Raw genomic sequence first — 21,543 nt, forward strand, 5'->3', positions numbered from 1 at the left:
TGGCTCTGTATTATACACACACATATGCGTGTCGTTTTTCAAGCACATACATATGTACTGAAGCATATATGCATGCACGCATACATACGTGTGTGTAATTTTTTCACTATTTGATTACTTCTCAAGTTTAATTTCTTGTATGTGTTCACACAAGGGGCTGGAGAGCTTATCCTTCCTGTGTCCCTCACTGAAAAGCTGAAAACGGGAAGGCTGTTCATTTTTATGCTAAAACACAGAAAGTCATAACCATCAGCTTGGGGTACCCAGGGTGGGGATAGACATTTTTAATATTTATTCTTTCACCTCTTACAGTGGGCAGTTTTTTTAAGGGTCGCTTTCTGCTAAATCCCACTTAGACACATGAATTGTCAGGGCTGTATCCATTTCTGGGAATGAGCGTGGGCAGCCCGGGGAAAAGGCGGTCCCCAGCCCCCGTCACATCCATCCGGGCGGCAGGTGTGCTCAGCTCCCCTTCAAAGCGAGCAAAAGCTGAACTAAGTTCCTGGTTTGGGGGATGGATTGGCACGAGGAGCACCTGCTTGAGAATTACCCACCCTTCAGAAAAAAGCAGACCAAAGGCCAAAATGGTTCCTTGGGAAAGTCTACCTGGCACGGAGGTCCCGGACACTCACCTTCGTCCCTTCTTTTCCGGCCAGGCCCGGGAGCCCTTGTTCACCAGGGGGGCCCGGGGGCCCAGGGTGGCCACGCTCACCCATGGGACCAGTTTCTCCCGTGGGACCCTGTTGGGAAAAGTGTGTCAGCCATAAACCGTGTTCGAGGGACACGCAAGGGAGTAACCTTCTCTTCCTACATCTAAGGACAGCCTGGCCACAGAGGCAAAGGGCCATTGCAAGCCCACTAGACCTCCACATTCCTTTGAAAGTCATCTTCCTCCGGTAAAGATCCAGAAAGGTCAAAGCGAACCAGGTGGGTGATTTTCGACAGCCACTGCCTGGCCCCGTGGTCCTGTGTCTCCTCCCCAGTGAAGTGGGGCAGGGCCTGCGTTTCCCAGGGTGTCACGGGGAAACCAGCAGAGAGAGGGAGCGGGGAGCGCACCCGCATTTCCTGGGGCAGTACCTTATTCACTGCCACGTTAGGTGGGAACTTTCTGAGAAGCAAGGTAACTGCACCCTGTTGTGTGGCTCTGGGCCTGAAAGCCCGTCCTCACATTGATCCGCGGGCCATTAGAACGGCAGCCCTGGGTACTGGATCCAGGGCGGGGAATCAGGCTGCATGGACACCAAGGGGTGGGCTGCCCACGGGCCTGGCAGCCCCCATGGTGCTGCCCGCTCCGTTTATGTCCATGTCAACAGATCACTCCCCTGCTCTCTACACCTGGTCCCCTGCACGGAGCACATCTCTAAACAAGCACTACGGGCCTTGTGATGGCCTCTTGGCTGCACCCAGACCTTGAGAATGGTGGGGAACTTCCGTCCCGAGCGTGACTCTTTCCTGTGTGGGTGGGGACCCAGGACGACCAGTGACACCAGGGGATGCTGTATCTCACCTGAGGGCCGACCACACCCGGTGGGCCTGGAGGGCCGGTCTTGCCTTGGAAACCCTGCGAAGAGAAAGCTGGCACACTGAAATGTCCAGAGCGACCCAACAGAAGGCTCGCCCCCGCCAACCTTCACCCCACCCCCAAACAGTGGACGTCCCAGCCCTCATTTCAAAGGGCCATTTCTCTTGTTTCATTTTGCGTGAACTTCAGGAAGGTCGTGAAGCCAGACAGATTAGTTTCACCAGCGGCTTCCCGTCGCCCTGGTTTGTGTTGAGAAATATGTTTTAAAACCGTTCATCTTTCTAATGTCACTAAGCGTTCATTTTCTGGGCAGACTTGGTGTCCCCTGTCAGGAGCCACCTCTGGCCTGCATCTCGTCAGTGACTTTGTGGAGACTGCCCTGCTGCTGTCACCAAGGCTCCCGGGGCAGGGCAGGTGGTTTCCCCACCGCGTCCCTCTGCACTGGCTGAAACTGGGACGCGGTGGGGACTTGCAGCGCAGCGGCTGGGAGATATGCTTAGCTCGGTTGCACAGGAATCTCTCGCTTCTGCTCTTCACAGTGGCACAGAGACACCCATCTGGCTGCACTGCATACACTCTCCCCCAGGGGAGAGGGCTGACGGCAAAGCAACGCGACTTTAATTTCCGGCACGTCTACAGAGCACGGCGCGTGCCGACAAGAGGCCATCTGCAGGTGTCACGCGATGCTGGGGAAGACGGCAGATGCTACGCCCGGGAGGATTTTAGCGGAATCTCTTTAGAGTCTGGAGAGGGAGGTGCCTCGTTGAAAGCCACAGCGAGAGCTGCAGGGTGAGCTGCCCGCGGGGCTGACGAGCGGGCGCCTCTAATCCACTGCACGACGGCCAGCGTCGTGGACCAGCCGCTGGACCACACAAACCCACAGCGGACTCGGCCCCTCGGCAGACTCCAGGAGGGCTCCCTTCTTTAGGCCCAGCTGAGTTGCATGCAATGGACTAATACGGCCGTGGTCAATGCAGCGTTCCCCGTAGGCAGCCTTTACAGGGTCAGAAACAAGGAACGGTGGACAGGTCGAGGGCACCTCCCGCTTGGCGGGCCGGGCAGCAGTGCCCAAGTGGAGGCAGGAGTCTGGGTGTAAGCAAGAAAGGCCCCCCGCATGGTCCACTGTGGGGACCGTCCACGGCTGCTGAGGCCGGGATCCGTCTCTAGCCCCTCCTGAGAAACGGGCTTTGCGGTTGCACTTAGGAGATGCCATGACCTCTCGTGTTTCCAGCCTCTACAGATAGCACAAGTCAACACCCCAGGGAAGACCTTTCTGGAGGCGTCTGGACTGGCCCGTGGAGGACATGCCACCCCAGGTGGGTCTGGATGGGGGTGCCCCTGAGTCTACGGGGGCAGCTGGGCGTGGCAGGTGGAGCCGGGAAGAACCTGTCCTACTTTCCCAGCAAAAATAAGCAGCTTCCAGCCTCTTCCCAGAACAAGGCAGACGGGGAAAAGCACACACGACGCGAAACCTTCCACCTTGTCTCCTCAGAGAAGCATTAGAGAAGAAGATGCAAAGCTAGGAACGTTTTCATTTTTCTCTATCAACAAAAGAGCAAAGTAACCTCCATTTATCAGCCACAGAGCGCTGTGCGGAACCCGGGATGGTACAATTAGAAGACGTTTCATCGGAACGAGCCGAAGAGGGACAAAGGGATTTTTTAAAGCAGAGTCACCAAGAACATATTAAACATATTAAACGTGCCCGCAAAATGCCCTTTCACGCGGGGACTGCTCTTCCTGGGAGCGTCCGCCAGAGACCTCTGGCCACAAGGACACTGGGTGCAGAGACAAGGGGGCCTCTCGGCCACTCTCCACCAATCTGGTGACAGGGACGTCACCAGGAGCTGTGAGTCCCCAACTGTCCAAAGCCTGGAGCCCCAAGGTCACAGGTTTGCCCACACCCTTCCGGGGCACAGGCCTGGAGGGAACACAACGTGACGCTGGGACGAATCCCCAGTGGCTCCCGGGATCAGAACGTCATCACATTTCCGATAAATGCTTTTCCTAGAACTAAGAAATGTGGGTGTCCTTTAAGTCCAGCTGACAAAGGCTGGAACGGGCATTGCTACAAGTCAGGGCCAGGTCAAGGAGAGCCTGTGACAGCAGAGACGCTGGCCCTGAGCACAGCCAAGGGCCCAAACTCCACCCTGACCGGCCACCTGTCCTCCTTCCTATAAAAGGGCACTTGGAAGGAACCCTCCAGGCCCCCTGCCGTCAACCCCGAGGCCGGAAGGGCCTGGACAGACAGGGCTGGGGGCGGCATAAAATAACCAAACGACAAACGGAGAATCTTCCCAACTACTTTTCCAGATCAGATGCGCACAGAACAAACCAGCCACACTCAGACTGCTGCGGGAGGAAGGAAAGGCGGCTGTGCTAGGTTTTTGTTTGTGTCCTGATGGTTTCACGTGTGACCTTGGACCAAACTGGCCAGGATGGCTTTGCAGCCAGCGCCTGCCTTTGCACACAGAGTGTCACAGGGTTGCTGCCTGCGCTGGGCTCTCCCCGAGGCCACAGAAGATGGCCCGGACCTCAGGGGCTTTCCCCAGGCTGACCGCCTCCCATAAGCTGATGGGCAGCGAAGGCCAGGTCCCCCAGCCCTGCCCATACTCACCGTCTCTCCTCTCTGTCCAGGGTGTCCCGGGAGCCCATCCTTGCCCGGGGGCCCCTGAAGAAAGCAAAGGAAGGCAGTTGCATTTTGTTCTGAGACGCACACACTTTCGGGGTTTTGTGCTACATCAGGCAACAAAAGCTGCTGCTTCATTTCCAAGGCAACGACGGCAAAGTTACGGTGACAAGTACCACGTGGGACCCAGGGTCTGGGCACCGTCCCCTTGAACGCTCACAACCACCCTGAGGGTCACCGTCGTCTCCCACGGGGAGAAACCAAGGCAGCGAGAGGTCAGCAGCTCCCTGAGGTCCAGCCAGTGGGAGATGAAGGAGGATCAAGTGTGTCTGGTTCAGAGGCCAAACTCTTCCCTAACCCCTGCCCCCAAGCAAGCACCGTTAGGCACTAACTCCAGCCACGAGGGGTTTTTCTTTCTCAGAGGAAACATACTGTGTCTGTTGTGAGTTGAACTGTGTCTCCCCCAAAACAGGCTGAGGTCCTAACCCCTGGAAGCTGTGACCATGGCCTCATTTGGAAATAGGGTCTTTGCAGATGGGATTAGGTCAAAGTGAGGTCTGAATGGGTTAGGGTGGGGCCTGATCCAGTGACCAGTGGATAGAGATAGAGAATTTGAAGACACAGAGCGACAGAGAGGCCAGGCGAAGATGCAGACAGAGATCTGGGTGAGCATTTGCAACCCAAGGGCGGCCGGCAGGCGCCGGAAGCTGGGAGAGGCCTGGGACGGATTCTCCCCGAGAGCCCTCAGAGGAGGAATCAGGCCTGCCCACACCTAGATTTTGGACTTTGGCCTCCAGACTGTGAGAGAACACATTTCTGTGGTTTTAAGTGACCGGGTGTGTGGTCATTTGTTATGGCAGCCCTAGCGCCCTAAGACAGTACCAACTAGAGAATCGTGATGGTCTAAATGAAAGAGGGGTCCGTGCTCCCCAAAAGCAGCTCTCTCCAGCCAGAGCTTCCGGGCAGGTCTCCCTCCCCACCCGCCAGCTGCCAGGAGGCCGCTGGAGCCTCGGGGAAGATCCAACATCTCTGGGAAATCCTGGGCCAGCCCCACAGGGAAAACGCAGTACTCACCGGGGGACCCTTTGGTCCAGGGAACCCCGTGGGTCCTTGGGGTCCGTTGGGTCCCTGAGGACAAAGAATGGCCAGTATGAGGACAGACATCTTCTCCCTAGCATCTGGGGGGTCCAGCAGCCCTCACCGTCGGCTCTCTGAGCACAGGCACCAGGCATGATTTATCACTGCTCCCCATGACCTTATCTCTATTTTTTCCAGCCCTTGCACTCACCGATGTGAAAAGAAGTCCAGTCAGGGGCCGAGGAGGCCAGGTCACAGAGCAAGGTCGCTTGGGGCAGCACGGGCCCAGGACCCAGTTTCCTGACATCTCAGCCACTGTCCCCCCAAACCCCAAGGCAAGGACCAAATGGATGGGCTCTCCATCTCCAACCGACAGAAGACTTTACTCCCAGGGAAGGCTACCTCTGACCCCCTTTCCATTTTAGGAAAACCCTCTCCTTCGGCAGAGTCAAAGGCTAGCCTCCCTCTCCCCCGCCCACTGGGGAAGAAATGCAGGGGGGCTATTTAAGGCAGGCTGCTTTCCTGCAGATGTTCCTAGAGATGTTTCCGGGATGTGTCCAGATGCTTACCCGTTCACCCGGAGGGCCGGCCGGGCCATCGCCTCCAGAGTTGCCCTGGGAAGGGAGGGAAAGATCAAGAAAAGCTTATTATTATTTCTACTATTACTATTTTTGAGCAAAGACTCTGGCCCGTGACATCATTAGAAATTCAGGGTCACATACTGCACGTGTGCCCTCCTGGAGGCTCACCCCACCGGATTCTCAGTAAAGGGCCAGGCCGTGGATCCCAAAGGCCACTGTCCCCTTGCCTCTCCAGGCACACCTGACACTGAGCCGGCATCCCCGCGGCTGTGACATTCCAGGAGAACACTCTCCCGCTGTGGGACAAAGGCCACGCCTCCACCAGGGGGTGCAGCCCAAACTCATGAGAAGACGGGACACAGGCCCCGTCCCAGGGCCCACCCGGCACCGGGCAACAGCTGAGCGTTAAGTCAGCCTCCGGGGAGCGTGATCGTGGCTCAGAGCTCGTCAGGGAAGGATGTGTGTAGCCCCTGGGCCGGCACATCTGCCTGGCTCCGCACCTCGGCCAGCAGCGGGCCCATCTCCTTCGCAGGAATGCACTTTGCAAATCACATCCTGGACAGGACAGGACCAGCCCGCCTGGCCGAGGTTTGTTTCCACACTGACGGTGGCGGGTGGCGGGGGGGGGGGGGGGCGAAATTGGCTTCAAGGCCCCAGGGCAGGAGGAGGGGATCCAGAGGATCTTTCACCAGGGCAGGAGGAACTTTCTTTAGAATCCCAGCAAAGATGTCTCTGCAGCTTCCAAGCCCCTTCTCAAGAAAAGAAATGAGACCTCCCCATCAGAACTAGGGCGGCGGGGAGAGGGGGAATCTGTCCAAAGCCTGGCTGGGCCTCACCTCCTGGAGCTGCGGGGCTTCTGGCTGGAAAGTTCCACGGGGGGATGGCCCCGGGCAGCCTCTGCCACGTGACTCAACCTGACCTAACTCACCCAACGGCTGGTGGAGGAGACCAGCTCCGTCTTAAATATCCCCAGGAAAACTTCTTTCTTTCTTTTATTTTTTCAAGTGAGAAAGGCCATGGGGCACCCTCAGGTGCTTGACATTTTGGTGCATCAAAAACTTTGGTCCAGGGCTGCCCTGGTGGTGCAGTGGTTGTCCGCCTACCGATGCAGGGGACACGGGTTCGTGCCCCGGTCCGGGAAGATCCCACATGCCGCGGAGCGGCTGGGCCCGTGAGCCATGGCCGCTGAGCCTGCGCGTCCAGAGCCTGTGCTCCGTAACGGGAGAGGCCGCAACAGTGAGAGGCCCGCGTACCGCAACAAAACAAAACAAAACTTTGGTCCATCCCGGGGCCACAGAGGATACTGAACACATACCTTGGGGCCAGGCTTCCCAGTGATGCCTCGGGGGCCTCTTTCACCCCGCGGACCCTGGACAAACAGGAAACAAGACAGGTCAGCTCCAATCCTCGGCGTCCCTGACGCCTCCTTCCCCACCCCGCCCCCCGCTACTGGGCATGCTCCCACAACCCGCTCCCAATCGGGAAGATGGCCCTCACGCCCAGGGTTACCGTTGGGCCTCGCTGCCCCCGTGGTCCCGGCTTCCCAGGTGTGCCCTGGAATCAGAGAAAAAGGGTGTCGGTCAGTCACTTGACACACCTGTCACTGTCTGGGCGGTGGCCCCCCTCCTGGGTGATGGAGAGACCATGCGAAGTCAGAAGCTAGAAAAGACCCTCCTCCTTATCTTTGTTTTAAAGGAAGACTTTTCAGGGTGACAGGATCCACTGTACATCCAATACACACAGCTTTATATTTCTGTACAAGGTCTGCTGAAATCCAGTTTTCTTCCTGCTGCCTGATGGATGCTAACCATGCTTATCTGGTTTCCTTCCCTCAAAGCATCTAGCCCTCCCTCCTCCCCCTTCATCTCTCTCTCCACACTCTCTCTCTCTCTCTCAGCAGGGGTGGGGGGAATCATTATTACAAGAAAAGAGAAGGAAGTCAACCCCTTTCCTACATAATTTACTTTTGCTACAGGTAAGGATATTAGCCATTAAATTTTCAACAGGCGTTGCAAACGAACAAACTTGCAATTTAATATATAAATCATGTATCCGAGAGTCATTTGCTTCTCATCTAATAGAATTTAGACTCCTTCTCTCTCTGTGGTTTTGCATTCTCCAAACCAAGGAAAACAAATGCACTGCGTTTGTTTTTTTCTAAAGCAAATATATAACAGCCGGTAAGTGCAGTTTACCTACAGCACATGGAAGTAATGGATTGATCACGGCTCCTATATCTCCACCACTTCTCCATGCATTTTCCGGGAATTGATTTTTTTTTTTTTCTGGTTTCTAACGATAAAGCCCAAGATGGATCTGTATTGCTAAAGGCCACCTGATACATTTCCTCTCACCATCTTTCATTCACTGCCAGAATCAAAACTGCTTTCTAGAGCCTCCCGTTTTGAAGTGAGTTCAATAAAACCTTTTATGATAATGAGGTGATTATGACGCTTTTTAACGATGCACTCTGGGTCTCGCTGCTTTCATTAGATGACGAGATCTTTCGGCTTCAAATAAACGTTTGCCTACAAAAATGAATGAAACATCTGCTTTCTTCAAATGATGGACTTCCACCAGCAGAGACGCCGTGACCCACCGGGTGCCTCCCTGGCATTTGCGGGTGAGTCCAGCTGGCACGTCATCTCACGCCCAGCCTCCACCCAACACCACGACCCAGATCGCAGCTCTGATCTCGTCACCTGAAAGGCTCTGGGTTCCGACCTAAACTAACTGTGCCCCGGGCACTGGGAGCAAAACAGAGTCTCAGCCACAGATTCTGTCAGGCCTCCCAGGCGGTGCCATGCTCTCCAGGTTTCCTTGTAAACGAACCCAGGGCTTTGCATCCCGGTGACTTAAGTCACTGAACAGAAGGTGCCCCGTCCACGGCTTCCTTAACAGAATCTCCCGTGAGCGCCTGTCCTTGTGCCCTTGCGGGGGAGGCACGGGCCTTCCCAGAACTAGCCTTGCTCGAGCCAAGATGCCCGACGCGGGCGGCAGAAGCCTCCGGTCGCTGGTGGTGTTCCTAAGGGGTTGGCTCTTCCCAGGCAGGGCCGGCTGGGACCCCACCTCGGCCCGGGGTGCGGGCCAGTGACAGGGACAGACTGTCGACTGCTCACATGGCAGCCGGCTGTACGTGGAATCCACAGCCGGCAGTCCCCCAACCCAGCCAGCCCCTCCGCAGAGGCCACGATGAGGCGGACAGAAGGGCACCTGCCGGCTCACAAGCAGCTGTCAGACGGGAGGCACACGCGTATCAGCACACACGCCACCCGTCACGCTGAGCGTCCTAGCACTTAGAAGCATCCATCGGACCAGAATGTCCAAACGGAGAGTAAAACGACCTCTCCACTGAAGCACAGCCCGCCGGCTCCCTTCCCATCCGCTCTCCACACCAGAGCGGGGACCAGAGCTACTCTAAAAACCTCCCACGTTGCTCCCCCGATGAAAGCCTGGGTGGGTCCCCAGGGCCTGGGATAAAGAGCACAGGTCAGCTGTTCACCCCCCAGGCCTCGGCCTGCAGGGGCAGCCACGGCCAGCCTTCCTTCCCCTCCTCCCTCCCGCCTCCCAACTTCCGTCCCTCCTTGGGTCCCAGGAATGTCACCACCTCCAGGAGGCCTCCCCTGACTGCTGGCTTAGGCTCTTCCTCCTGGGAGACACCCCGATTCACCTGTCTTTCTTCACACTCATCACCCATGAGCTGGCCTCTGGGTGCCCTCTCTGGGCGGCAAGGCCCCCAGGGCCTGGTACTTCACAGGACCTTAGAAGCACCTGCTGTAGAAGTGTATGAGCTCTCTCCAAATGGCCCCAGTCATTCTGAATTCCAAAGCCAAGGGAAGGGCGGGGGGACAGTCACACCAGTGGCCGCTGGGGACTCCTCCGTTCACCACGGCTCAGGGGACCAACCGCACCAGACAGCTCACGAAGCAGAGGGTCTGGCTTCCCTCGTGATGCCGGCAGGGGTGAGGGGCTCCCGTCCCGGGCTGGGCTGGCTGCCTGGATGGTCTAGACTGGCCTCAGCTTCTGTGTTTCGCCTCCAGCCTCGGGAGTGCAGAAGTGGCCTGAAGATGGACACCTGGGGCCCCCATCCCAGGAGGCCTGGAGTCTGACCTCTACGCTCTGGGTCCCGCCGCTGTCACAGCCCCCAGAGCTGTCCCCCCTCCTCCTCAACCGTAGAGCAGGATCGGGGGCCACCAGCACCAAGGCCGCGGAACTTGTGTCTCTCACACCTTCCCCACTCTTCCCATGGTTCCCATCCAAAGTGCGATCATTTCCACGTGGAATTCCCGTGGATGACGTTTCAAATGCAGTGGCGCCTTCGGTCAAGTGCTCCGTAGGGATGCTTTGAATCCTGGGGCCTCGGCCCCTCTCACCTCCACCACCGCACACCCTGGTCACCGTCCTCCACCCCTGAGGCGGGTTTCCTCTGCCCACTGACCCTCCCAGGCTCTGCCCCTTACTCAGGCCTCCTCGTCCAGGCCAGCCCTGACACCCTACCTAAAATCGTAATTTTCCCCTGAATTCCCTCTCTGCCCATCCTGCCTTATTTCCTACCAAAGCACAGACCAGCATCCGTCTCGCCACCTGCTTCACTTCCTGATCTGTCCACGGTCCCGGCTCTGCAAGGTGAGCACCCCCAGGGCAGGGATTTGGGTTTTTCCTACAGTGTCCCCCCCGCCTGGGCTCACAGAGCACCCGGGACATATGGGCAAGGCAGACACTCAACAGTCTGCAGGAACAGACAGACACAGTGACATAAGAACAAGCCTGTAACTCAGCTTGACGAGGACGAGAGCAGAACGGGCACCGACACTGGAAGTTCAAAACCACGGGGAAAGGACTGCGGGAAGGCCACTGCCCCGGGAGACACCTCCCCCTGGATTCCTCAGCGTCCCCACACACTCCATCCTCTGAGCCAAGGACGGTGAGGGTGCTTGCGGGCAGACCTGGGGAAATCTGGAGTCCAGGGCAGGAGAGCCAAGGTGGATTCCTCCTTCCTTCCGTGCGGAAGGTTCCAGAATAAAGGCGTCTGTCTGTCCGGAGGGGAGGATGGGCAGACGTGCCGTAAGTGCTGAGTCTCGTGACTCCAGGGTCCTCTCCTGGGTGCAGGGACATGGGGAGCCCACGGCTAAACAATGAACGCTCGGGGTCTCAGACCCGGGGGCTTGTCCGTCTGCCAGGACGTGCACTAAAACGGCGGCGCTAACTTGTTCGCTGCGAGCCGGCTGATCTCAGACACTTCCTGGGGACAGACGTGGCCATTTTCCCCGGGGAAAATGTGCCTGGGCACATCTCTCCCACAATGAACAGACGTGTGCTCCAGTCATGCCTGACCACGGCCCAACCTCTCTCTTCGGGAAAAGCTGGCATCTTTGCCATCCCAGCTCTCTCTAAATGCTGGCGGCCACACCCACCCATGTGGCCACGATACAGCCACATGCAACCCGACAATCCCTGTCCATCCCGAAGTAGATCATTTCCTCGGGGTGTCCAGGTTTCAGACCCCAGGAACCACGTCCGAACCTCAGAACAGGAGGAAGTGTCCCGGTCCCAGGCCCCCCTGCTTTCCAACAACTCGTTTTCAGTGGTGACCCTGGTGATCACGTGCTGACGTACTGGAACAATGGCCCGTGAGGGCCGGGCGGCATCCAGGCATCTGCCCAACCTTCTCGGCTCGGGACTGGGGAGGCTGAGAAGCACGAGGGGCAGAAGAGGGCGGCAGAGCTTGGACCAGAGCGCCACGGCCCCCAGAGCCACGGCCAGGCCTCTGCTGCTCGACGTGACCCCACAGGGCCTGGACCTGCAGTGCAGCTCCTCCACGGAAGGGCCTGTGTCACATCACATGACCCCCTGTTAACCGTCATGACCCCTCTTGGGGACTCTCACGGCAACATGGCGCGGAAAGCCCTGTGCTCTCCACAAGCTCAGGGGCTGCCCACCCTGTCACCCCGCAGTTCCCACGCTTTTACCAGACCCTGGACCACTTTTCTCAAATGACAGTCTTTCCCTGAAGACACTAGTCAGACTCTCCCTACCAGGAAGAACTAGACAGACAGGTAGGCAGGTAGATGATGGACACACAGACAGTTACAGACACAGACACAGACAGTTACAGACACAGACACAGACATGACGTAGACATGACATACATCTAAACATTGCAGATACAGACATAGGTATAGATACATCTAGACACCGATACAGACAAATAGGTAAAGGTCTCCCTGTGGTTATGCCGTTGACTTGCACTCAGAAAAGTCCCCGTCTTTCTCTTTTGTGAGCCTGGCAGACACGTTCGTGCACGCGGATTTTGGATGGTTGAAGTCTTCCTCCCTGCTTTCAAGAGATCTCACTGTCTCTGCTCAAACGCAGTAACATTAGTTTGTAGCGAGCACGCTGAGGAGAGGCAGCCCGTCCGTCTGCGTGGGGAGGACCAGCCCGGGGTGGAGGGGACCGGGCTGGGCCCAGCGTCTTCCCCAGGCCTGCTCTGCACACACCCCACACGCCTGTGGACAAGGCCGCTCCGAGTCCAAAGGCCCAGGCGGACCCTTTCTGTCCTGTTCAGCCGAGTGGCAGTGCTCAGGCAGCCTCCCATGATTTCCCTAAGCAGTGCTCAGGGCAGCTCCTGCAGGAGGGCCTGGGCCGGCAGGGGGCTGGGAGGGCGGCTCCCGCAGCCTGAGCCCTCGGATCACCTTCCCTCAGGGGGACAACAGAGGGAAGCAAAGCGCGTGGCACCCGGCGGGGTCCCGTGACAGCGGCAGCGTGGGAAGAAGAGGAGGGAGGCGACTTGACCCTGGGTGAGCAGAGTCCGTGAGATACAAGGCAGAACTCCTTTCCTTCCTTTTAAACTTAGCCTGGAGGGAAAGTCACTTGGGCTGAAAGAGGAGAATCTGGGTTTCGCCAGTGACCCAAAAGAGCTGGCAGGATGGCGGCTGTGCAGGAGAAAGCGTCGTTTTCTCAGCGTGCCTTCCCCTCGGGCCTGCTGCCCTTTCTACTGCGGCACTGCCCCGCCCGGGGGGCCAAGAGCCACCAGCGCTCAGTGGACAGGCTTAGGGTCGGCTGTTCCAGAGAGCAGCTTTGGCAGCAAAGTGGGTGAGAAATAAACAGGATGTGTTGGGGAATACACCCGCGAAATGCCAAGGCAACAGAAGAGGCCGCCTGAGCAGAGGCCAGGCCGTCCTTACCCGGCCACCCTTCTCTCCGTTGGCACCAGGAAATCCGGGAAATCCGATAGAACCCTGAAAGAGAGTTAATCAGGGAAGAGGCTTGAGAGCCTGGTCAGGAGGACGAGCGAAGCTGCCTGTGCAGCAGGAAGAGTCCGTTAGAGTTCATGGTCTCGGACCGAACTCACCCACTACCCACCACCCATCCACCCACCATCCATCCACCTGTCTACCCACCCACCACCCACCTATCTACCCACCATCCATCCACCTGTCTACCCACCCACTATCCAACTATATACCCACCCACCCACCCACCCACCCATCCAGCAAATCACCCACCATCCATCCATCCACCCACCCACCCATCCATCTATGCATCCATGCACCCATCCACCCACCCATCCATCCATCCAACCACCATCCATCCATCCAACCACCATCCATCCATCCATCCATCCATCCAACCACCATCCATCCATCCATCCATCCAACCACCATCCATCCATCCACCCACCATCCACCCATCTACCCACCCACCACCCAGCATCCATCCACCATCCGTCTATCCATCCACCCATCCATCCATCCACCCATCCACCCATCCATACAACCACCATCCATCCATCCATCCACCATCCATCTATCCATCCACCCATCCATCCATCCACCCATCCATCCATCCATCCATCCATCCAACTACCATCCACCCATCTACCTACCCACCACCCACCATCCATCCACCATCCGTCTATCCATCCACCAAACCACTCATCCACCCACCCGCCTACACAGCATTTCCTGAGCATCTCACAGACTCCAAATTTAAAATCCAGAACTGAATCCTAACCAGGCTTCCCCTTTCTCCCTCTCTCCACACTCTCCTCTCACACACCCATCTCTGCAAAACACTGGTGTTTTGGAAGTAAATGGAACATGTGCCACTCAGATTAACTGGAGATAATGTGTGAATGTCACATTTATGACATTTGTTTTCTGCACCTTGTTGCCATGTTTCGTTATCTTTCCAGAACACCTCTAAATAAAGCATGGCAGCTTATAAAGTCAGAAGTGAATGCAAATTTATGCACCGACTGTGGCCTCGCACAGCTCTTTAATTCTAGAACTTCACAAGGTGCACACAGGCAGGGATGCACTTAAGGGCTCCGATTGGACGAATATCCAAACACTTACCACGTGAGCTCCCAGTGACACTGTCTGAAGCATTTCTTCAGCACGTCTCTACTCTCTGCGTGACTTAAAATCCTGACCTGAACGTGTGCTTAGACCAGGAAAAGCTGACCGATGTTCAAACCTTGAACTTCTCCCAGGGTGCTGAGCTTTGCCAAGCCACCCATGTGCCCGCCTCCCTGTTCCAAATGGGAGACTGTACCGAGCTTCAGGGCGGGAAAACCTGGGATGCAGGCTTCACAGTGCTCGGCTCAGGAGCTGGGTCACCGCCCGAGGACTGTCCAAACTGCCTGAGCAGCTTCAAGGTTCTGCCCTCATCTTCCCAAAAAGCTGCCTGAACTTGATCTATATTCTCCCCCTACTCCCGTCTCTCCCAAACTCCTCCTCTCTCTCCTCTCCTCCCCTAAAAGGACACGCATTTCAGGAGAGCAAATGGGTCCATCAGCCTCTCTTCCTCCAAATACAGTGGACAGCACTGCAGTCAGCAACGACATCACGGCAGATACTACAAAACTCCTGGTTCACAGCAAACCATCTCCCCTGCGTGGTGGCTGTCGGCTGCTGAGTGGGGGCCTTCGCGTTCCACGGGAAGGACTGACGTAAGCATGGCCATCAGCAACAAGGAAATACCTAGAGCTGCGGCCCAGCCCACGGGGCCCTCCCTCTGCTAGCAAGCGGGCTGTCCAGAGGCCTGAAGCCCAAGGAGGGCAGGATGCACGGACGCAAACCCCAGAGACCCACGAGTTCTCTTTCGCTGTTAATTATGTCTCTAGTGAAGGCAGCTGGTTATTTTTTAAGAAAGAACCATGAATAATAAAAGGCGAGATTAAAAAAAATAATGTTTTAGATGATTTGCAAAGTCTCAAGGAGCTGTTACACGTAAAATAAAGCACGATTTCCTATAAGAAAGGTTTCATCTTTCTTTTATACTCAGTTAGGAGCAAATAACTTTTGGATCTCCAGGGTGAGTTAAATCTGAGAGAGGAACACGAGTTCTGGGTGTGGAGAAACCAGTGCACAGCGGTCCCCACGAGGCCAGGGGCACTGAGGATCCCGAGGTGCAGCCCACGCTCAGCTGGGTGGTCCCCTTCTCTGAAAAGGCTCACCTAACTGTCCAGGCCCCTTCCTTCTGACTTAGCCGAATTACCACAGACGGTGGTGAACGGGGCAGAACCGAGACACAGCTACTGTGACCTTCTGCTCTGTCGCAGCAGCTACGCCAGGGAGGGCGAATGGGTGATAGTGTGCAGGGCAGGGAGACGCCAATTGTCAAATCTAACAAGGGAGTTAGTACGTTACCTTTGGCCCTTGTCTTCCTGGGTAGCCGGGCAATCCTGGGACTCCGAGTTTTCCCTGCGGAAATAAAGGAGGTGAATTCCACAGCCAGCTCTGTACTTCTCTGAGCAGAGAGAAAGCCAGTGTGTCTTGGCAGGGGACTGGAGCAGGCTGGAGTCTCCAAAGGCCGAGGACACGGTCATCACGGAACGCGCCCTGCCTGGTTTAAAGCAAAGGGCCCTCAAGCAGGGATGGACGCCACCGCTGAAGCAACAGTGGGTGGAGGCAATCGCTCCAAATAAAGGGGAAGAGTTCTTTATCTGTGACATTCTGGTCAATCCTTTTGTAAAAGAGTTCCAGCTTTGGGGCAGGACAGGGCGGGATGATTGGGCCACGCAGAGCCGGTTCCTGTTCGGGGGTGAAGGTAGGGGGTAGGGGAGCAGGACGAGGGTGGGCAGCCTCCTGCAGGTGTAGGAGCAGCTGTCGGGAGCCCTAACCCCGCCACAGAAGATGGTGCATGTGGGTGCCAAGCTCAGACCCCAAGCTTTGTGACCAGCGGGAGGAAGGAACTCTTCCAGGAGTGGATTTGGGGACAAGGGTGCTGGGTGGAGTCAAGGGGACAGGAACCACGTCAGGACTCGCGCCAGCTCCCACCTGGGGCTCAGCCCGACCAAGCCACCGCCTGGACGCCCAAGGCCATCGGGAAGAGACTGTCGCTGGGAAGCGGTCAACCTCCTGTGTCACGTACCTTCTCGCCAGGGGGTCCCAGAGGACCCGGGTCGCCATTCGGACCTCCACGACCCTTGGGACCTTCGGGACCGTCCTCCCCTCTGGGACCAGGTGGGCCGATCTCCCCCTGCAATTCAGAAAGAGAAGGTGAAGGAGACCCCCAGAGTCTCTAGTCCCCAAGGTCACCCCCCCCCACCATCTGGGAGTGAGGGACCGGATCCCAGGCCAGGGCGGTAAGAGCCGCTGGGCCCCCTCAAGCAGATGGACCCTCGTCCTCACACCGAGGAGACCAGGGCTCTGCTGAGCGACCGACACACCTCGGGACCCACATTTAAGCCCTCGCTCCCCTATTCCCAATGACCTTCTCCAAATCAAGCACCTCTCGGCTAAAATAACTTCGGTGACTACGGTAGCCCTGAACTGCTACTTCCCCAAAGAGAGCAGAAGTGCCGTGCACTGGGGGAGCTGCTTTCTTCTCCTGAAGCCCCAGGAGGTATCAAAATGGACCACAAGGCCTGGCTGGGCCACGCCTGGGCGTCATGGCACAAGGGAGACCCACAGGGTGTATCCAGAGATGGAAAAAACGAAATGTCACCTCATCCAACTTCCCCAAGTAACAGGTGGGGAGGCCTGAGCCCACACAAGGAAGAGGGCCTTGGGGCGTGGCCAAGTGCAGCAGCAGGGGCGTGGCCCGGCCTCGGAGTGCCCACCCAGGCCGGGCCCGCTCTACTGATGTGTTCCCCTCCGATCACTGGTTTCCGGGAGCAGCTGCAAAACAGCTGTGCAAACCCCCAACAGAAACGTGTGCTGCACGGATAAAGAAAGCTAATGACTCCCTTATTCCCCAGCCCCAGTGTGTCTACAGGCCGAGGACTCTCTGTCCCTAAGAGGTGCTTTTCTCGTTCAACAAAAGAATCCTTCCCATGCTTTCTGAGCACTCAGAAAATTAGGAAATGCCAAGCACTGGGCAGAAATTCCTCTCTGGGAGAAATCAAGACTGAGGAGCCTCACTGCCCAGCTGAGGAAGTGTCCCCGCCCGCCCCAGCCCCGTCCGTCCTCATCCAATTCCAGCCAGAGGTCCACTCAGGGTACGGCGTGCAACTGCGGAACGTCTTTTGAAAATGCGCTCTCCTCGTATGGACCCAAATGTGTGCATCAAGTCGTTGGGAAGGAAGATAAAAGGGACTTTCACCAGCCAGCCAGAGAGAGGCCCTCACAAGTGGGGAGTCGTCACCGCAGAGGAAGTTCTAGAAAAGCTGTCTTCAGCAGCAATATAACTGGCACAGGACTGTGAAATGAACCCCTCTCTTTTATTCCCCTCCCTTCTGACAGAGCCCCGGATCACGTCTGCCTTTTCAGCGTGGGACAAGGCGCCAAGTGTGCGGGCTCTCTGGTCCTGGCAGGTGCTGGTAAGGCATCTGTTTTGTGGAGCCCAAGGAGGGCGGCCTGTATGACAGCACTGTTTCCACGACAGCGTCCGTCCAGGCACGTGTGCCGCTGCCGCCACAGCGGGCCCACCGGGGGTGTGGGCATCCCCTCCCTTCTGCCTGGCCTCCGCTCATTCCGAACTCGTCGGGGGAACTTCCAAGTGTCTCCACGGAAGCAGGCAGCTGGCCGCCTAACCCCACTTCCTGAAGCGCCCCCTGTGTCACCTTCTGCTCATCTGCACAAAGCACCGCCAGCGGCTTTCCGCAGGGCGCCGGCCGCGTGGCACGCGCCATCCCGCCCCAGCGCCCACCAGCTTCCCTGGAGCTGAGGTTAATCATTCATTAAAAGCCAACTAGGTTGTTGCAACCCCTGACAGCCCAGCAGGAGGTCCCGGAACACAGGGGTCGTCTGGGGGTCCGACGAGCAGCCGAAGAGGTGTTTGGGGGCCAAGACACTCAGAGCGCTGGTCAGGGTGTGGCCCTGCCAGTGACCGGCCGGTGGCCTTGGTCAGGCTGCTACCCTCCCTGGTGAGCTGGGTCGTTTCTGCGACCCCTTCTTCTCTCCCAGATGCCTGTCACCCTTCTTGACCCAAAAGAATTGCTCTGCAAACCAGGGTATCAGCCAGGAAAAAAACAAGTTCCCCCTGACCCACTAATGCAGGGCAAGGACACAGGGCAGAGGGGCCAGGTGACCCTGTAAGCAGGGGTTTAGGACCAGGTGCCAGCTGCCATGGCTCCGAACTGGAAGCTGGGGAGGAGCTGGAACTGCCGGCGGCCCAGGAGCCTCCACGGAGGCATCACCTCTGTCCTGAGAAGCTGCCCTGTGGCCCCAGCGGGGCCTCCCGCCCAGCCCACCTTTCCCTGCCCCCGAACACTCACCCGATCTCCCTTGATGCCCATGTCTCCTTTGAAGCCCGGAAAGCCGTCTTCACCCTGCACGGGGGACCGGAGAGCGCCTCGGTCTGTATGAGAAAACACACCGCCCAGGCCCCCCCACCCAGAGCCTCTGGGCCCCAACACCAGCGCCAGGCATGCTGGGTGGAGGATTGTCGGTGCCCGGCCCCCTGTCCCTTGCGAGATGTGCTCCTGTCAACCCTTTGCATTCTGCGGTTCTGGCTGGCTTTGCAGCCTTCAGTGGGAGCGCTGCAGCCATGGTCACCCTGTTTGAGCTCAAAAGCTCTGCACGGCCAGGCGCTGGGCAGCCCAGCACCCAATCTGTCAGCATCCATTTCTCGGAGCATCTTTGTCTCATCCAAGCATCACTATAGGCCCAGTAGCGGCGGACGGGCAGACGTTTGAGTACCGGGAGCCAGCTGAAAGAGCCCCCAAAGGGAATGGGACTACTGCTGATGGCCTTATGGGTGGGGGCGGGAAGAGCTCTCTGGAAGGGACAGGCATCGCCTGGAAGGGTCTGGGGGCGTGCGCTGTCCTGCCTGCAGGCTGGGCCAAGGACGAGCAGGTGGCCAGCGTCTCTCAGTTACCTAGTCCCGCATTCCACGGGGGAGCTGTACACATTCGTGCTATTTGTGAACTGGGGGATTCAAAATGCCAGTGGCCTACGGTCACTCAAGTTCCCAGGGTGGACCTTCCTGGCTCTTGGCCAAGCCCCTGAGGAAAGGAGGGGACACTCACCTTCTCGCCCTTGGTGCCCTTCAGACCTCGGATGCCATCTGCCCCCTGCGCAAACAGAGAAGAAAAGTGAGCAGCCACAAGCCCGAGCCTCTACGGACCCCACAAAAAACGGGCCTGACCCCCAACACCAGGGGAGCCTGAGCGTCCCGCATAGACCAGTCCCCTCCCACTGCCCCCAGTCTAGGGAGAGAGAGCTCTGTGGGTGTGCGGGGCGTCGCCCACTGACATCCTGCGCTCTTCCAGAAACATCTCGGTCTCTCTCTCGGTCTCTGCTCGGGGAACAGAGGGGGCGTGAGGCCTGAGCTCGGGCTCTGGAATCAGGCAGACGGGGTCAGGCCCCCCACGTGTGGCCTCTGACGAGGCCCCAGACTTCTGCTCACTTGGGAAGAGGGGGTGATGACAACCCTCACCCCATCGCTGCTGGGGGGAGGGGAGGGCGCAGGAAGCCCTGGGACAGTGCCCGGCAAACGGCAGGTGCTCAGTGAGGGGAGCTGTGTGCCGTCAGGTGATTTTCATTCTCCATTATTATTAACGTATAATCATACCTTACGATGGTAGCGATAATAATTACCACTTAACGACACCAGCCACTCCCTCTGCCCTCATCACATCGGCTGGGACGTTCTCATCCCAGTGACGAATAAGACTGTCAGGGCAGGACCAGCCCCCTCCCTGTCTCCCCGGTAAAACCACTCCACGCCCGGAATGGACTTGGCAGCCGTGCCCCCCACCTGCCAGCAGGGTGCAGAGCCTGCCCCCGACTGACTGCCAGAAGCTTCCTCAGGCCACCAGCCCGCGGGGCCCCAGAGAGGCCGGGCCTCCCGTTCGGGTCCAGCTGAGGCTGCAGCCGGGTCCCTCAGGCTGCCAGCTGCCCTCTTGTAGCAAGAACCGTGCACAGAATCTGCAATTCTGAGCCTTTTCTCTGAGGCCCAGGAGAGCTGAGAAAAGCTGTGGAGGGACAGAGGGATGGGGCCGGACAGACGCAGAGAGCTGGGCTTGGCCTGTGCCCATGGCTACATCGGCTTCAGGACAGAGGGGAGGCCGGTTACCCCGAAACCCTGACGCACTTCCAGAAAGAAGAGGGTAAGACGGCATTGCTCAGATCCCTCCCAGACCTAAAGTTCTACCGTCTCATGACCCGCCCGAGGCCAGAGGAATGGGGCCAAGGAGACGAACAGACCAGGGTTTCCCAGCCTCGCTCCATCGCCTTCAGGGTCTGGATAGTTTATTGTTGCGAGGCTGCCCCGGGCAGTGTAGAGGGTTGGACGGCCTCCCTGGCCTCTGCCCTGCCCCTCCAAGCCGAGACGATCAGAAATGTCTCCAGGCGTCCCTGGGGGAAGACTCTGCCCTGGGGCTAGAGCACCCATCATGGCCCTGGTGGTCCAGCGCTCAGGGAGCGAGGTCAGAGGTCACAGAACAGCCCAGTGGAAGGAGTTGCTGGGCCAGCGGCTGTGAGGGCACAGAGGGGGACAGGGCTTTCCCAAGGCCTCCAGTGACTGCGTGCTGGGGGACTTCCGCCAGCCCACCCAGCTCCCGTAGGCTCAGGGAGTGGCTGATTTGATTTGCCGACAGTCAAGCCCAAACAGAGCCCTGAGGAAGGGGCAAGTCAGAGGGCGGCCCGGGGGATGCTTAAAGGTCAGTGAGATCAAAGAGCTTGCAGGGGCCCCTTTCCCAGGAGGAGGGCAGGGCTGCAGTGGAGGAAAGCTAAGGACCTTGGTCTCTGACGGTGACACCCGGACTTCCCACCCCACCTCCGCTATCAGCGCCCTCCGGGGCTCATCACGCCACGGGCTCTGCAATCTATTTCTCCAATGAGAAGAGCGTTCAGTCTTGCTTCTCCTTCCACCCTCCGCTTGCCCGTCTAGTGGGATTGCTCATATCACGGATGAATTTAAGCAGACCGACAAGATAAGAGCATTCTCCACAAACATCTCAGGGTAGACACCTTCCCGGCTCACAGAATCAGCATCACGCATTGGCCGTGTACGGTGGCTGGCACAGGCTCCTTGTGCGATGGGAATTTGTAAAATAAACGCGCACAGAGCTCACACAATCAGCACAGTTGCTCAATCACCGCCCTTATAAACTCACTAGGCAGCGTGTGGGGTGAAAGCCTGCTTCAGAGAGAAGCCATCTGTCTAAGGGTCCTGACCTGGGGCATCTCTCTGCCCTTGACCTTGGAACATCCCAATTCTGGGAAATGGAAGTCGGAGCCCCTTGGGGGCCCTTGGGGTCAGCATGGGGTACCTGGTTAGGAATAAGCAAGTCCAGGGTTGAGTCCTGGCTTCTGCATGGATTTACGGGTAATTTGGGGTAA

At 57.7% G+C, this 21,543-nt stretch overlaps 1 protein-coding gene across 2 annotated transcripts in view; it reads right to left on the minus strand.

Annotated features, from left to right (window-relative positions):
* Window positions 1–21,543, minus strand: part of COL5A1 (collagen type V alpha 1 chain) — a 159,631-nt gene that overhangs the window by 35,045 nt on the left and 103,043 nt on the right. For both annotated transcript variants that reach the window (XM_022578272.2, XM_022578270.2), the window contains exons 28-39: window positions 19,227–19,271; window positions 18,474–18,527; window positions 16,187–16,294; window positions 15,463–15,516; window positions 12,994–13,047; window positions 7,319–7,363; window positions 7,125–7,178; window positions 5,798–5,842; window positions 5,226–5,279; window positions 4,140–4,193; window positions 1,508–1,561; window positions 633–740 (exon numbers count right to left, since the gene is read on the minus strand). In XM_022578272.2, coding sequence (XP_022433980.1) covers window positions 633–740; window positions 1,508–1,561; window positions 4,140–4,193; window positions 5,226–5,279; window positions 5,798–5,842; window positions 7,125–7,178; window positions 7,319–7,363; window positions 12,994–13,047; window positions 15,463–15,516; window positions 16,187–16,294; window positions 18,474–18,527; window positions 19,227–19,271 — 729 coding nt within the window. The remainder of the gene's footprint in view (window positions 1–632; window positions 741–1,507; window positions 1,562–4,139; window positions 4,194–5,225; window positions 5,280–5,797; window positions 5,843–7,124; window positions 7,179–7,318; window positions 7,364–12,993; window positions 13,048–15,462; window positions 15,517–16,186; window positions 16,295–18,473; window positions 18,528–19,226; window positions 19,272–21,543) is intronic.

Source organism: Delphinapterus leucas, chromosome 6, assembly GCF_059928025.1.
Source record: "Delphinapterus leucas isolate spDelLeu-1000000601 "Yukka" chromosome 6, BTC_Dleu_Yukka2, whole genome shotgun sequence".
Classification (NCBI taxonomy): domain Eukaryota; kingdom Metazoa; phylum Chordata; class Mammalia; order Artiodactyla; family Monodontidae; genus Delphinapterus; species Delphinapterus leucas.